Raw genomic sequence first — 14,036 nt, forward strand, 5'->3', positions numbered from 1 at the left:
AATGGTAGCTTTTAAATCACCACTGCTATGTTTACATACAAGAATAGGTAAAACTTATTTATACATTAATTTAATGAGCTTTCTTGGAAGTCACATTTGACAGATGAGGCCAAAGCCAGGCAGACTGTGACTAAGATATGATATTGCAAATGGCAGGTAAAAATATGAAGAAACTATTTCACACAAAACCAAGTTTGAGGGCAGCTCAACTAAAACAGAGAGCAATCATATACTTGTAAGTGACTGCCTTCAGTATTTTACAAGTATATTATAAGCATAAAGCACAAGGGCCTCCATGTCTGTTAAGTTATTTCTTTAGGGAAATGGGGAAAAGTTGTTTCTTTTCCTAAGCATACAAATACCTGATAAGCACTGTGATATACCAGGATGGGCATTTAATACCACTATTACACACATACAAGCGTAGCTATACAGAGAAATACATGCGAAATATTTGGCTAGGTTGTCTGCAAGCAAGTAGAAAATGAATGACCAGAAAGCCATGTCTAGAGTCACAAACAACAGCCAAAATCACAAAACCCTGTTAGTGAAACCTTCCACCCCCTCCCCGCTCTGCAATACTCAGAAGCCAAGAAACTGCCATTACACAAAAATTCTCCTTTCAGAGATGGAAGTGCTTAACTTTTATTTTCAACTAAGTAGGAGACAAAGAGAAAGCTCCTTGTGGATGAAATTTTAATAATTAGGACCTAACATAATCCAGGTGGCAGTAATTGAACAAAATAAGTGGTAACACATTGTAAAGTTTGGCAAGCTTTCTAAAACACTGGTTTATATGATTTTATAGAAATAAGATTATTACTCAACAAGAGTCCCAATCTGGCCCACAGGCACAGTGCTGTTACCCTAATAATTGGTTTTCACTTTGATTAAAACCTACAGCAATTCATTTTTGCCCAAGTCTGCAAGAAGTTTAACACCTAAAGCACCAGGCTGGACTGATTTGAAAACGTTTCCAGAAAACAGGTTAGTAAGGCAAGCTTAAGAGTTGCTGACTTTTTGTAAGTAGATTTAAAAACTAACTTAATGCTGCAACAACAATAAGCAGGGTTACTTATACTTTATGGGATACAGGGAAGGTAGTCAAAAATTAAGACCGACCAAGGAAATAATGTTTTGGATTGTTCCATCTCTGGGACTGGGGACATATTTTTGGAGAAGTCTCGCTCATTTCTTTAAGATCATTCATCTAATTAAGCCTACTCATTCAAGTACAATTGCATACATGCATGAACATACTGCAAACAGCAATACTTTTGTTAGAACTTAGGAAGAACATGTTTTGCAGCTTTAAAATAACAAACTTTCCCTGATCAGTAATGGAAGCACAGGTTTTCAATCAAGAATGCTAAAGCAAATTTCAAGACATCAGTAAGCCAAAAGTTTCAAAGCCAGAAGTCCAAGATAGCATTTTGGTTTCAAAAGGGGCCCACAAGGATCCTGGATTTGACAGAGGAATGCAGCTTCTCCGCAAAAGCTTCATCCAAGTTAAGTGTTTCAGGAGGTGGCACTGACCACACACATGTATCAGTGATACACACTTGTCAACTGTGTTCACTTTTGTTACCAGATGAAGATACTGTTATTTTGCCTCAGACAAATACTCAATGCAAGTGGAAAAACAAAACAAAACAAACACCCCCCCCCCCCAAAAAAAAAAAACCACAACCAAAAAACCCCATGCAACAAAACTGTTAGGTAAGTTCATCTTGTAGGTTTGAAGCAGAATGATTAACAAGCAGCAAGAAACTGAAATTCACACCAGAAGTGGTATATATGTATCTATATATTTGTGGGTATTTGAAATTCACAGCACAAGGCTAACACTTACATGTAATCTCCTGATGTGCGAGAAACTTCAAATACTCAAGTATGTATACAGAAGACATTTTGGTTACTCTTCTAGCTCCGCTATCAGGATGGTAAAACAGCAACTGCAGAACTAAGTAAATAATCACCCCAGAACTAAAACTCACATGGTAATCACCACTGGCTGCTAACTGATCACATCAAAGCAAACTCTCATAGTCTGAACTCAAAACCCTGAAATTACAATCATAACACGGGAAAATAAACCAAAGGAAATTTCAGACTGATTAAAAATAATAAAAAATTAAAATCTGTGAGACTTGGTCCCTGACAGAATGTTTTAGAGCTGGAACCATTTCTAACCCCCATCTCTTACAAATATTTGAGTATTAAAAGAAATGGTTACGTGTTTGCTAGAGATCAAACATAAAACTAAAGTATTCATAAGTTATAACAGTCACTTGGAGCCTTGCAGAGAAACTCACTTCTGTGTGTAGGCCCAAAATGAGGATGCATTTGCTGGTTAAGTTTTTTTCTAGGGGTTTTACTCTCTTCATAAAGCCAGCTTCACTCTTCACTGTTTAACAGACCTTTAGAAGCCATTAGTCTGAGAAACATATTGTTAATGGGTTAAGTGCTAACACCACAAAGGCATAAAGGGGAAACAGTCTTCTTCAAAGACTTCATCATATTGCTCTAATTTTGGTTTTGTGAATGAGTCCTCAAAGATTCAGTGTTTCCAGGATAAGCACAGTGGCTGATTCTGTGTTCTCAAAAACCAACTGAAACAGAAAAGTTGGTCTTGTCAAAACAAAGCATTTTAAAAAAATAAATCTAGAAATACTTCGTCTCTGCCCCCAAGTACCCTGATCATCTACTGCCTTCTTTTTCTACCCTTACAGTCCTGAAATTACTAGAAAGGAAACAGCTGAGGAATGCTGCCACTCTTATGCCATGCTTTCCATTGACTGTCATTTCAGGAATGCTTATAGGAAAAGTAAAGGAGCTTGGAATGTCTCCACCCACTCAGCAGCATCAGAAGCTGTCCAGCTTACCAACAGCTCCACTATCTTGCAGCTGCATTCCAGTTTGCATTTTACAAGTTGCCCAGATCAACAAAGAAAGTTATTTTGTAAAGCACTGATATAACTTTTGTTAGGTAAATGTCCTCATACACTGCATGTCCAATATGCATATACCCTATATGGATACCACTGTATGACAGTAATAAGGCATAACTCACAATTTCTTGGTTGCAAGAGTCCCAGAAAGGTGTACTCATGCTACAGTTGTTCAAAACTACCACCACATTCCTTTCAGAACATATCACAGAATCACAGAATCCCAAGGGTTGGAAGGGACCTCAAAAGATCATCTAGTCCAACCCCCCTGCAAGAGCAGGGTAACCTACAGTACATCACACAGGAACTTGTCCAGGCGGGCCTTGAATATCTCCAGTGTAGGAGACTCCACAACCCCCCTGGGCAACCTGTTCCAGTGCTCTGTCACTCTTACAGTAAAGAAGTTCTTCCTGATGTTAACGTGGAACTTCCTATGTTCCAGTTTACACCCATTGCCCCTTGTCCTATCACTGGATATCACTGAAAAAAGCCTAGCTCCATCATCCTGACACCTACCCTTCACATATTTGTAAACATTGATGAGGTCACCCCTCAGTCTCCTCTTTTGCAAGCTAAAGAGACCCAGCTCCCTCAGCCTCTCCTCATAAGGGAGATGTTCCACTCCCTTAATCATCTTTGTGGCTCTGCGCTGGACTCCCTCAAGCAATTCCCTGTCCTTCTTGAACAGAGGGGCCCAGAACTGGACGCAATATTCCAGATGCGGCCTCACCAAGGCTGAGTAGAGGGGGAGGAGAACCTCTCTTGACCTACTAACCACTCCCTTTCTAATGCACCCTAAGATGCCATTTGCCTTCTTGGCCACAAGAGCACATTGCTGGCTCATGGTCATCCTCCTATCCACCAGGACCCCCAGGTCCCTTTCCCGTTCACTACTTTCCAGCAGGTCAACCCCCAACCTGTACTGGTACATGGGGTTGTTCTTCCCCAGATGCAAGACTCTACACTTGCCCTTGTTAAATTTCATCAAGTTTCTCCCCGCCCAACTCTCCAGCCTGTCCAGGTCTCGCTGAATGGCAGCACAGTCCTCTGGTGTGTCAGCCACTCCTCCCAGTTTTGTGTCATCAGCAAACTTGCTGAGGGTGCACTCAGTTCCCTCATCCAGGTCATTGATGAAAATATTAAACAGCACCGGTCCCAGCACCGACCCCTGAGGAACTCCACTAGTCACAGACCTCCAGCTAGATTCTGCGCCATTGACCACAACTCTCTGCCTTCTTCCTTTCAACCAGTTCTCGATCCACCTCACTACTTGATCGTCAAGCCCACACTTCCTTAGCTTATCTATGAGGATGCTGTGGGAGACAGTATCAAATGCCTTACTGAAATCAAGAAAAACTACATCTACCGCTCTACCATCATCCCTCCACCTAGTCACTTCCTCATAGAAGGCTATAAGGTTGGTCATACATGACTTCCCCCTCATAAAACCATGTGTCTGATACGTTGGGAACATACTCTTGGATAAAACGTAAGTACTTGCTAGAGCACATGCATGCTCCTCAGTTCCACTGTCAGTCCAGCCTCAGAAGTCACAATGACACAGAAAGATGCAAGCCGTTTTCTGGGCTTTTAATTTTTGAGAAGATGGTAGTAAGCATCTTATTAGCCCAAGTAACAACTCTGAGAAAGAAAGTGAGTGAGAGTATGAGCAAAGGGTAAACAAGTGAAGAACTGGCCAAGAGCATGTCAAACAATCTATTCCAACTAAAATTGGGCATATGCCCTTAAGCCTGGAATGCAGATACCCAGTTAGAAGACCTAACTGTATCTCTGGTAATGATTTATAGTGACTGCTTCCATCTCCTACCCTAAGACCTAGCTAACAAACTGAAAATTAGTAATTTGGTAAAAAACAATACACTTGCTACTACAATGCCAAGATCAAAAAGCCTTAAATCAAGCATGTTCACATACATTTTATTCATACAAGGGCACACCTCATCCACTCTTACAAGTCCAGATGAGATGTTACAAGCTTTTGATGATTTATCATGGAGTGTTCTAACAATAACAAGAATATGCCAGTATACATAGAAAACCATAGATAAAGCCTTACTGTAAAAGCAGCATCAATGCCACAGTGAAATTCATAGCTGAAGACCAGCAGAAACTGTCCCCAAACATTAGCTTTGGTAAATACTAACGCCCTACCAGCTGAATTCGTTCTTACATTGAACATAACTCTTCCACCATGACTAAGTAAATTTAAGAAATCCATCAGTTACACTAACATGGAAACTTCCTTTAAATACTTAACTACTATATGCTAGAATTCACTTGGGTTGTTCTACTTGTGCACAAGAAATATCCACAGCAATAGCAACTGCTATGCAACCAGGCACAGAAATCCCAAGTTCAAACTTGACAGACTATGAAAAGGCTGAGAGACACTTGTACATATAAACCTAAAAACATGAAAAGAATGCGACTTGTTTCTTCTATAAAACACCATGCAGAACACTGTTATTTTGAATGCAGCATTTAAATTTCCATTATTATATTATGAAAAAATCACATCTTCTTTCCTCTTGTTTCCATTTCAAAGGGGAAAAAAAAAACAAGATCCGTAGGAAGCTAACAAGTACTTACTGTAGAATCTAAACCTAGCTACTGTAACTAGAGAGAAAGATCTATGGCCCGCACAAGAAACCACTCCTATTACAAAGGGATTTCAAACAAGTATGCCTCTGTAGTCTAATCACTGAGTGAAGTCAACATTACACTTATTTCAAGACTCATTTGCTCTGTGCTTTGTCATACACATAGAGAATTAAGAAAAAATGAAAAAAAAAACCAAACAAAAAAACAACATGATAATAACATAATAAAAGCTGAGCAAATGACTTCCAAATCCTCAGTTGTGTATCACCTACAACAACAGCATTAGGAGGTTCAGTGTGGGTGGGAGGCTGTTCCCCCTCCAAACAGTAAGATTTAAGCAACCTTTATACACAAAAGGAAGTTCTCTTACTTGACAGTCTTGAAAAATCAGTAAGTTTACCACACACAGCAGTATTTTCACTCTCCAAACGAGGCAGTGCAGAAGTCATAGCTAGGAGGTTACCAAGATAGCTTTGAGCTATTTCCGTATCTTCCTTATCCTTGGTTGTTGGGTGCTACTGCTATGATTCAAACACCCTAGAGATTTAAGACTGTAGCAACCTGTTCTTTGCTCTTACGACTTGACATGCTCCGCGTGCTGTGGCCCCAGCTCAAATATGTGACCTGTGTTATCATTTGTCAGAAGGGATTCCAACAGCGTAGCCTTAATGTCCTCTATCAAGTTCTAAGGCAAAGGGAACCAGTGCTGGTAGATTTTATGTCCCTTTTTCATCACTCCTTGCTGTCTGAAAGGGTGTCATAACAAGGACAACAGCTAATGCCAACAGAAATGACACCCTTTACCATATCAGGTACTATGAGCATGCCACAGAGACTCCTGAGAGAATTTTTCAGTTAAGCCATTGCAGAAACTCCTGCAAAGGAATGTACTTCTCATCAAAGAAATGAATCCCATGGAACTCACAGGAAATATTAAGACAGCAGTAACCATCCTCAATCAGTTAGAGAGAACAAGTGTTCAGTGAAACACACTTGTGAAGAGTTTCCCAGTATCTTAATTACTACTGAGGGATCAACCCAGCAGAGCCCTACAGCAGGGGCATCAAATCAAAATTTCTGTTTAACACTGCATACTGCTATGTCTGCAAACTAACATATAACTAATGTTGGTAAAACAGCCTCACGTCCAGATTCAATTTAGTACTTGAACAGCTGCAGCAGGTAGTGGCAACAAAGAGCTAACCTTTGGGAAACTTCGTTTAATTAAACTGAACAAAAAAAAAAAAAAAGAAAAAAAAAAAGAAAGAGCACACAGGAGCTTCCATAATGATTAGGAGCCTGTTTGGCCTTCACCAACAACAACACCTACAGTACTTAATGATTCCTACGCACAGCCAAGACTATTTCCTTTACCTTACTTCCAAAGCAGTACTCTCCCCAGAAAACAAAAAAACAAAAAAAAAAAAAATCAAGACCAAGACAGCAGAACATGCTCCTTTCTATGTGGTGGAATTAGGCCGCAGCTCCCACCTTCCTCACCCAGAGAGAATGAGGCCAAAAAAACAGGTTAGCACCTCCCAAGTCTGGGCAGACTCAAAGAAAAAGGGCAGCCAAAAAGCTGGCTGCACAAATTGTCATACCTAACCACAGGCTAATCTCAACTGGCTTCTTTATCAGGAACGTGCAGGTACTCCACAGTGCACACCCCATGATCCCAGGGGAGCAGTCTGCACAGGAAATCCAGCCTTCCAGGAAACTGGTCACACCATAGTCCCTCCCCACCACATGCAGCCTTCCCATGATGCTGCCCAGAAAGGGTGGGCTCCTCTTTCCTGTACAAAGCTCTACAAGTTTAGACAAACTACTTTCAGTAACTTCAGCAATAAATTCCAATCAGAGCTACTGAACCAAGACATCACTCATGGAAGTAAAGGAAGAGTCCAAACCCTGAGGAATGATAGGTGCTAAATTTTCAGTACGATCAAATTTAGTCCCACTCTGAATAAATGTGCCTGCCCTAAAAGGGACCAGGATTTTTAGAAAGCTGTATATAGTCTCTTCTTTACATTATTTCAGAAAATGCCACTTTCTCACCCCCTTTGCAGAAACTATTAATCTGCAAGCTCATAGCTCACCTTTGGGCTTCTTTTTTCTCTCACATTCTCCTTGCATTCAATTGTTAAGGCAGATTAAAAAAAGCTGCACTATCTGTAAGTTAGATCTCATCTTGCATTACAACTGTCTGGGAATGTAAGATTTAAAACCAACCAACTTCAACCTCCACTAACTAAACAGAGCAGACATCCGATTGTAAATTTAAGGTGTAACTTAAATGCAAGTTTTCTGGTCTTATAGTGCGTGTATGTCTGTAATACCTACATAACAGAATATTGCAGCAGAATGCATACTACTCTGCTGCAATATTCTACATTGTTTATAACTCCCACAGAAAGAAAACTGGTATACCTAGTTTGGCCCTTTGTGCAGAAGGCCTAACCTGAACTTAGGCTAAAACAGGTTCTTAAAGGGAATGATATTTGAACCCAACATTACATAAAGGAATAAGAATCATCATCTAATGACATATTTCCCCCTTCTGCAAGATTTTTAACTCACAGAAGTTTTATCTGACACGTCCTCAGATATGATGCATTCAAGTTCACTCACTTATGCACATGCAAATATAAAACAAAATCACTTACTGGCACTGTCAAAAGATGACTAAAGTACCTACATTATATATATATATATATATGCATGCATACACATACATACACTCTCCCCCTTCCTCCTCTGAGCTACCAAGCCAATTGTAATTTTTTCTTTCCCATATGTATTAAGAAAAACAATATTACATAAAGCTTTCTGACAGTGATGGCTTTCTACCCCACTGATATCAGAGAAGGTTAGTTAATGGCTTTAGTAACAAAGCTTGATGCTCCATTAGAGACCAGATCTGAAGTTCACCAGAATTTCAGGATTAGTGGTAGTTTGCCCTCAGCACTTCCAACTACCTGGGCCATGGAAAACACCGCTTATATTTCTGTCTGTAACTGTCATATCTAGCAGAAAAAGAAGCTGACTAGTATGTTAAATATTTAATTCTATTGCTATTTCAGACACATTCATTTTTTCTCAATAACAAAAAAAAGAGTTTGATGCAAAACAAAAAGGCCACAACCCCAAAAAAGATAAAGTGACTTTATCTTTGCTGAAACAAATGTATTCCGGTGAGCAGTAAAATCTACACAGGATCTCACAGACAATAAAAAAACAATCAACAAATCACAAAGCAACAGCAAGCCATGGCAGTCTTAAGCACAACAACACAGACTTCAGCACAACTGACATCAGTCAGTCAAAATTCTGTCAGGAAGAATGACAAGTTTTTGAAGAATTTCCTTTGGGAACAGATTAAAGCTTTGTTCCATGCCACAGCCAAGACTGATAAAATTAATTCATGCTATAAGCTGCATCATGTAGGACTTGCACCTTTTATATGGCATATTAGAGAAAAATAAGATTTATTGACAATAACAAAGTGAAACCATTCACAGTTGGGTCATGAGCAGGGATTTCTTATATCCCTTTTTTTTTTTTTATAACAACAGGCAATGTTCATTTAGAGGACTGCCTCAAGATGATTATAGCTTCACAACTGATCTTTTATTTGCTTTTTAACGTATTGAACAGGCTCTTCAGTATCACTGAAGGAGGGGAACAGGAGAGGAGGAGAGAGAGCAAGTTTTAGCAGTGATGTGTATCTTCACCTCTGTTCCCTTAGACTTTGCTCTTCGAAACTACAAGCTGACTACAGGTAAAAAGAAGGGAAGAATAAGCTCAGAATGATCTTGATGGAGGTTTTGTGGTATACAGTATCATAAACATTTTGAAAATGCATTCTGGATTTCACAAAGAGAGATAACACCATTCATCTCATATTCTAACAATAGAGTTAAATCAAACGTCATCCTTTCCTACCAATCACTGCAGTACAGTAACTCTTGGATCCAACAATCTAACCAGTTAAGGTATGACTTCTGATACAGAGCTATCCTGGAAGCATTAAGCAATCATAGCTTGATTAGAGAATGCTAAATACACAAAACATTGCTGTGAAGTGACAAGCTAGCCTGAAGTCAGGTAACCGTGCTGTAGTAACACGCTGACAGCCTTAACGACAACACACATTCATTCTTCCAGTTCAGTTCACAACTGAAAGTAAACCAATACCCTTCACAGGAGAGCAAGCAACAACTTACACACAGGAAACACAGCAAAGACTAGGAGAATTCTCTATCTTAAGTTCAGGAGAAGATTCTCTACAGGACTACAGGATAACGTACATATTTGTAGAGCCTGACATCCTTGAAAGATCTATATGGGATGGATAAAATACATTAAACAAAAATGAGCTGGTGAATTGAAGAAAAGCTATATATATATATATGGTTACCTCACCTAACCATTCTGGGACAATTTCTACTTGATCAACCTACATCTCATAATCATTAACAGATTATTTTTTTTTTCAAGCTACTGGACAAACTTTAAACCTAAGATCAATGAGCTAGCCTGTCAAATATCTTTTTGTGTGTGTGTTTTTGTTTTTTGAATATGCAGTGAATCTAATATCGCGTGGAAGCTTTTGGCTTTCTAGAGAAACAAAAACTATTCAGGCAAACCCGCATTATCTCCGGATTGCCACAGCCTTTCCTTATTTGGCTAACGTTTTGAGATTCCAATCAGACTGCTACGAAGTTCAACATGCACAAAGCATCCATTTTGAGGAAACTTCACAGCCAGTTTCCCTTCTTTCCCCCCCCTACCCCAACTGAAAGTTATCTCCCTCTGCAACAGCCCCCCCTCCCACATACCCGCGCCAGAACAAAGCAATATGGATTCGTTTTTTAACTGCTCTCCAACGCACGGAAGAAAAATGTAAAGAGCCCTGCTCCCCTTAAAGTTCAGCTTTCACACTGCGACAGAAGCATCACTAAAGAAAGCAAGAAGCCTGTTACTGATATACGTTTCTATATTAGGAACAAAACACTGGCTCCCCTTAGAAACCGGGGAGAAACAGATGATCCGTCTCTCCGCACGCCCTCCCGCACCCAGGAGCCGGGTTTACTCGGCTCGACTGCTGCGAAACCGGGGGAACGAGGGAAGCAGGAAACTGCTGCCGGGATCCCAGGCAAGAGGCAGCCGGGGGAAGCGCCCCCCAGGGCGAGCCCGCCTCCCTCACCTGCCGGCCACCACCCCTTCGCCAGGGGGCACCTGCCCGGCAGCCCCCCGGTCCCTCCCGAGGGAGGCGCTGCCAGCAGGGGAAAAGAGGCGACGGGCAAAGCGAAAGAGGGTCACTGGCACCTCCTCCCCACTGAAGGAGAGGCCCAGCCGCCCCCTTCCGCCTCCCGGCCCGCGGGGAGAGGGCGCAGCCTCCCGCCCCTCCAGCCCGGGGGCTCGGGCCGCTGCCCTGCGGCCACCGCCGGCCCCGAGCCTGACCCCGGAGGCCACCGCCTCCCGCCCCGCGCTGCCGGCCCCTCCCCGCCCCGACACCCCCCAGCGGAGGGGAGAGCAGCCGCCTCCGGCCCCTTCCTCCTCCACCTCCTCCCGGAGTGGACTCCGCCGCCGGCCTCACCCCCCTCCCCTTTTCTGCCTGCCCAAGCCCTGCACCCGCTGCGGAGCTCGGCCAGGTTCCCCGCCCCGCGGCCGGCCGGAACAGCTCCGCACCGACCTGGTGGAGTGCGGTGAGCCCATCCACATTGGCGTAGTTGATGTCGGCGCCCCGCTCCAGCAGCCGCAGCACCTCCTCAGTGTCCCCGCTGGAGCAGGCGGCCAGGAAGACGGCGCCGTCATCGAACTTCACCTTGGTCTTTTTGCGTTTGACCACGGGCGGCTCCAGGTCGGTCTCGGAGCCGATCCAGCGCTTCAACTGCTCGTTCCGCTTCTGCTTGGCGTCCGCCATCTTCATACCCCGCTCCTGCCTGGCCCCTCCGCTACGGCCGCACCGAGGATAGACTATACCGCCAGTATCCCACAGAGCACCGCGGCCCGCACTCGCCCTCGCTCGCTCACCCACCCAGATGGAGGGCGCAAGGCGGGAGGCAACCGGAGGGGCGGAGCGGCGGCCGCGTCGTTAGCATAACACCGCGAGACTTCCGGGGGGCGGGACGTGGGGGCGGTGCGGGCGGTGTCGGTGTCGGGGGCCGGGCAGGGGCGTGCCGGCAGTGCCGGTGCCGTGTGCGTGTGTTGTGATTGGGGCGAGGCTGCCTCGCTTTGCCTCAGCCCGGGCCCGTGAGTTCAAGAGTTCAGCGGCTCGGCCTGCCCTGCCCTGCCCTGCCCTGCCCCGCCCCGCCCCGCCCCGCCCCGGCCGGGCGGAAATCTCGGCCATAGCCGTGGGGTAGTCCGGCCGAGAGGCGGCTGGTGGCGCGGCCCCGCACGGCACCCGCTGCCTGCCTGGGTCTGGCCCCCAGGGCCTTCTGCGTTTGGACGTGCTGTCAGAGCCGAGAAAACGCACTCAGAAAGCGATGGGGGCGTTTCCAGTAGAGCGCTTGTCACGGAAGGGTGACCAGGGATGTGCTGCTCCAGAACGAAGCGTAGGGGAATAGGGAATGGTGCCGTTTATTTGGCTTGCAAGCAAAAACCTGTGCCGGGCTTCGAGGATTGCAGCTCCCAGGTGCTTTGCAGCTGGAGTCACGGTGCTCTCCACCTTCATGAGAGGTGCTGGCTGTCCCTGCCAGCCACCTCCGTGTCAGATGTGATGAAGCACCAGCATTCCTGCTTGTACTTGCAAATGGGGTAAATGCACCCATCTGGAGGAAAGGAGGAGAGAAATGAAGTGAGTTTGTGGTAAGTTATTGTGAGGGTGGTGAGACAGTGGAACAGGTTGCCTAGAGAAGCTATGGATGCCCCATCCCTGGCAGTGTTCAAGGCCAGGCTGGATGGGGCTTTGAGCAACCTGGTCTAGTGGAAGGTGTCCATTCCCATGGGAGAGGGGCTGGATCTGAATGATCTTTAAGGTCGCTTCCAACCCAATTCTACGATGTCTTCCTTAGGATCCTTCATTTTGGGAGGAAGGTTAGACACATCTGTTGGGGCAGCTTGCTGTACAGAAGCACCATCTCCCATATGCCATGACACTTCAGTGTGGCAGTGGGCAAACCCCTCTGCTTGTAGTGTGTTTTACTTAGAGGTCACTTCTGCTATCTGAAAATCTGGGAAAGCACATCCATCTTTTCTGTTGAGAGAAAACAAGTAGTTTTCACAACAAAGCATACAGTATTTGAAAATGCAAAGACTAAAATGTATTCACTTGGAGTTGTGACTTCTAGGAACTAAGCTATTGTACATAATATTTTTTGCCACGCATAGCATGTTTTCTTTAGCTAAAAGCAATATGTATTTTGCTTTAAATTGAATCATCTCTGCGGATGAAACTGGTTTTAAACTTACTGGAAAAAAATTTTTATTTTCAACTAATTATAGGAAACAAAGCATAGTTTGAGAGGGTCACCAAACCTCATACACTTCAAATTTTGCATTGTTTGCTCTTTCCTAATTATAATGTTTCCTGCTTACGGTGGGCGGTATCACAGCCTGTGCAGGCTTCATATTTCCACTTTTATTGATATAAATGTCAGCAGCATTTTGCAAGAAGTAGTAGCTGTAGGGTACTTGCAGCAATGTGTTGTTCTTACTGTCTTTCAGAGCAGAATTTCATCTTGAACTATTTGTGTGGTATCAGATTTACTCATACAGCAGTGCATGACAATTTGCAGGTGCAATGTGATTATGAGCAAAAGATGACATCTTGCAGTTGAGATGAAAGATTTGCCAGAGAAAGATTTGCAGTCTTGGGTAGGTGGGTGAAAAATTGCCTGGCGCCTCATTTATACCTTCCCGTTGACAGACCCTTATGCAGGGGTACAGTTCAGGCTCGTGGGTTTGAAGGTATGGCTGACTGCATAACGCTCTTCAGAAGCAGTCTCTGCAGTGTTTATTACTCACATGGGTGACTGAGTTGTACTTTGGCATAACACTGGTACCATCGGCCCAGTATGGTATTTACCAGCCAGGAACTTGGCTGCATCGATGGACTCACGTGAAAGGAGGGGATTTGTGCAGGCTCCAGCTGTCTGCTGTGGTCTTGTCCTTGTGGGCAGTCCTCCTTGGGGACAGACACACTCAATCAAGTGCCATTTCCTAAAGAGATGAGGACTATAACCCAGAGAAACATAGTGCAAGATAAAAGCCAAGTCCTCCTTACCCAGGTGTCTCTAATATTTTACATGTACCCTCCTCAGCATGGTGCTTCTCTCTTGCTGTCTTTCAGTTGGCTGGCTGAAAGCTTTTAAAAATATGCCACATAGCTGAAGAATATAATATAGTGATTTCAGCAAGCAGTATTTAAATCAAGTGCTTTATTAGGAGCAAAGTAATCCTAGGCAAGCTGGTAGACATTGACTCAAAATGCACTGTCTTAGGAATGTTACTGTTATGGAG

At 43.8% G+C, this 14,036-nt stretch overlaps 1 protein-coding gene and 1 long non-coding RNA gene across 5 annotated transcripts in view; one reads left to right on the forward strand and one right to left on the reverse strand.

Moving 5' to 3' along the window:
• The window catches only part of PPP1R12A (protein phosphatase 1 regulatory subunit 12A), a 120,149-nt gene extending 108,487 nt beyond the window's left edge, over positions 1 to 11,662 (reverse strand). For 2 of the 4 annotated variants that reach the window (XM_065669439.1, XM_065669426.1), the window contains exon 1: positions 11,269 to 11,658. In XM_065669439.1, the coding sequence (XP_065525511.1) occupies positions 11,269 to 11,505 (237 nt within the window). In that variant the 5' untranslated portion in view covers positions 11,506 to 11,658. Of the gene's footprint in view, positions 1 to 11,268 lie in introns of all 4 variants that reach the window. The other 2 variants (XM_065669434.1, XM_065669443.1) reach the window with 2 other exon arrangements.
• Positions 11,663 to 11,947: 285 nt separating this feature from the next.
• The window catches only part of LOC136009452 (uncharacterized), a 42,058-nt gene continuing 39,969 nt past the window's right edge, over positions 11,948 to 14,036 (forward strand). The window contains exon 1 of the long non-coding RNA XR_010610573.1: positions 11,948 to 12,383. This is a non-coding gene — a long non-coding RNA (uncharacterized LOC136009452). The remainder of the gene's footprint in view (positions 12,384 to 14,036) is intronic.

Source organism: Lathamus discolor, chromosome 1 (assembly GCF_037157495.1).
Source record: "Lathamus discolor isolate bLatDis1 chromosome 1, bLatDis1.hap1, whole genome shotgun sequence".
Lineage (NCBI taxonomy): Eukaryota > Metazoa > Chordata > Aves > Psittaciformes > Psittacidae > Lathamus > Lathamus discolor.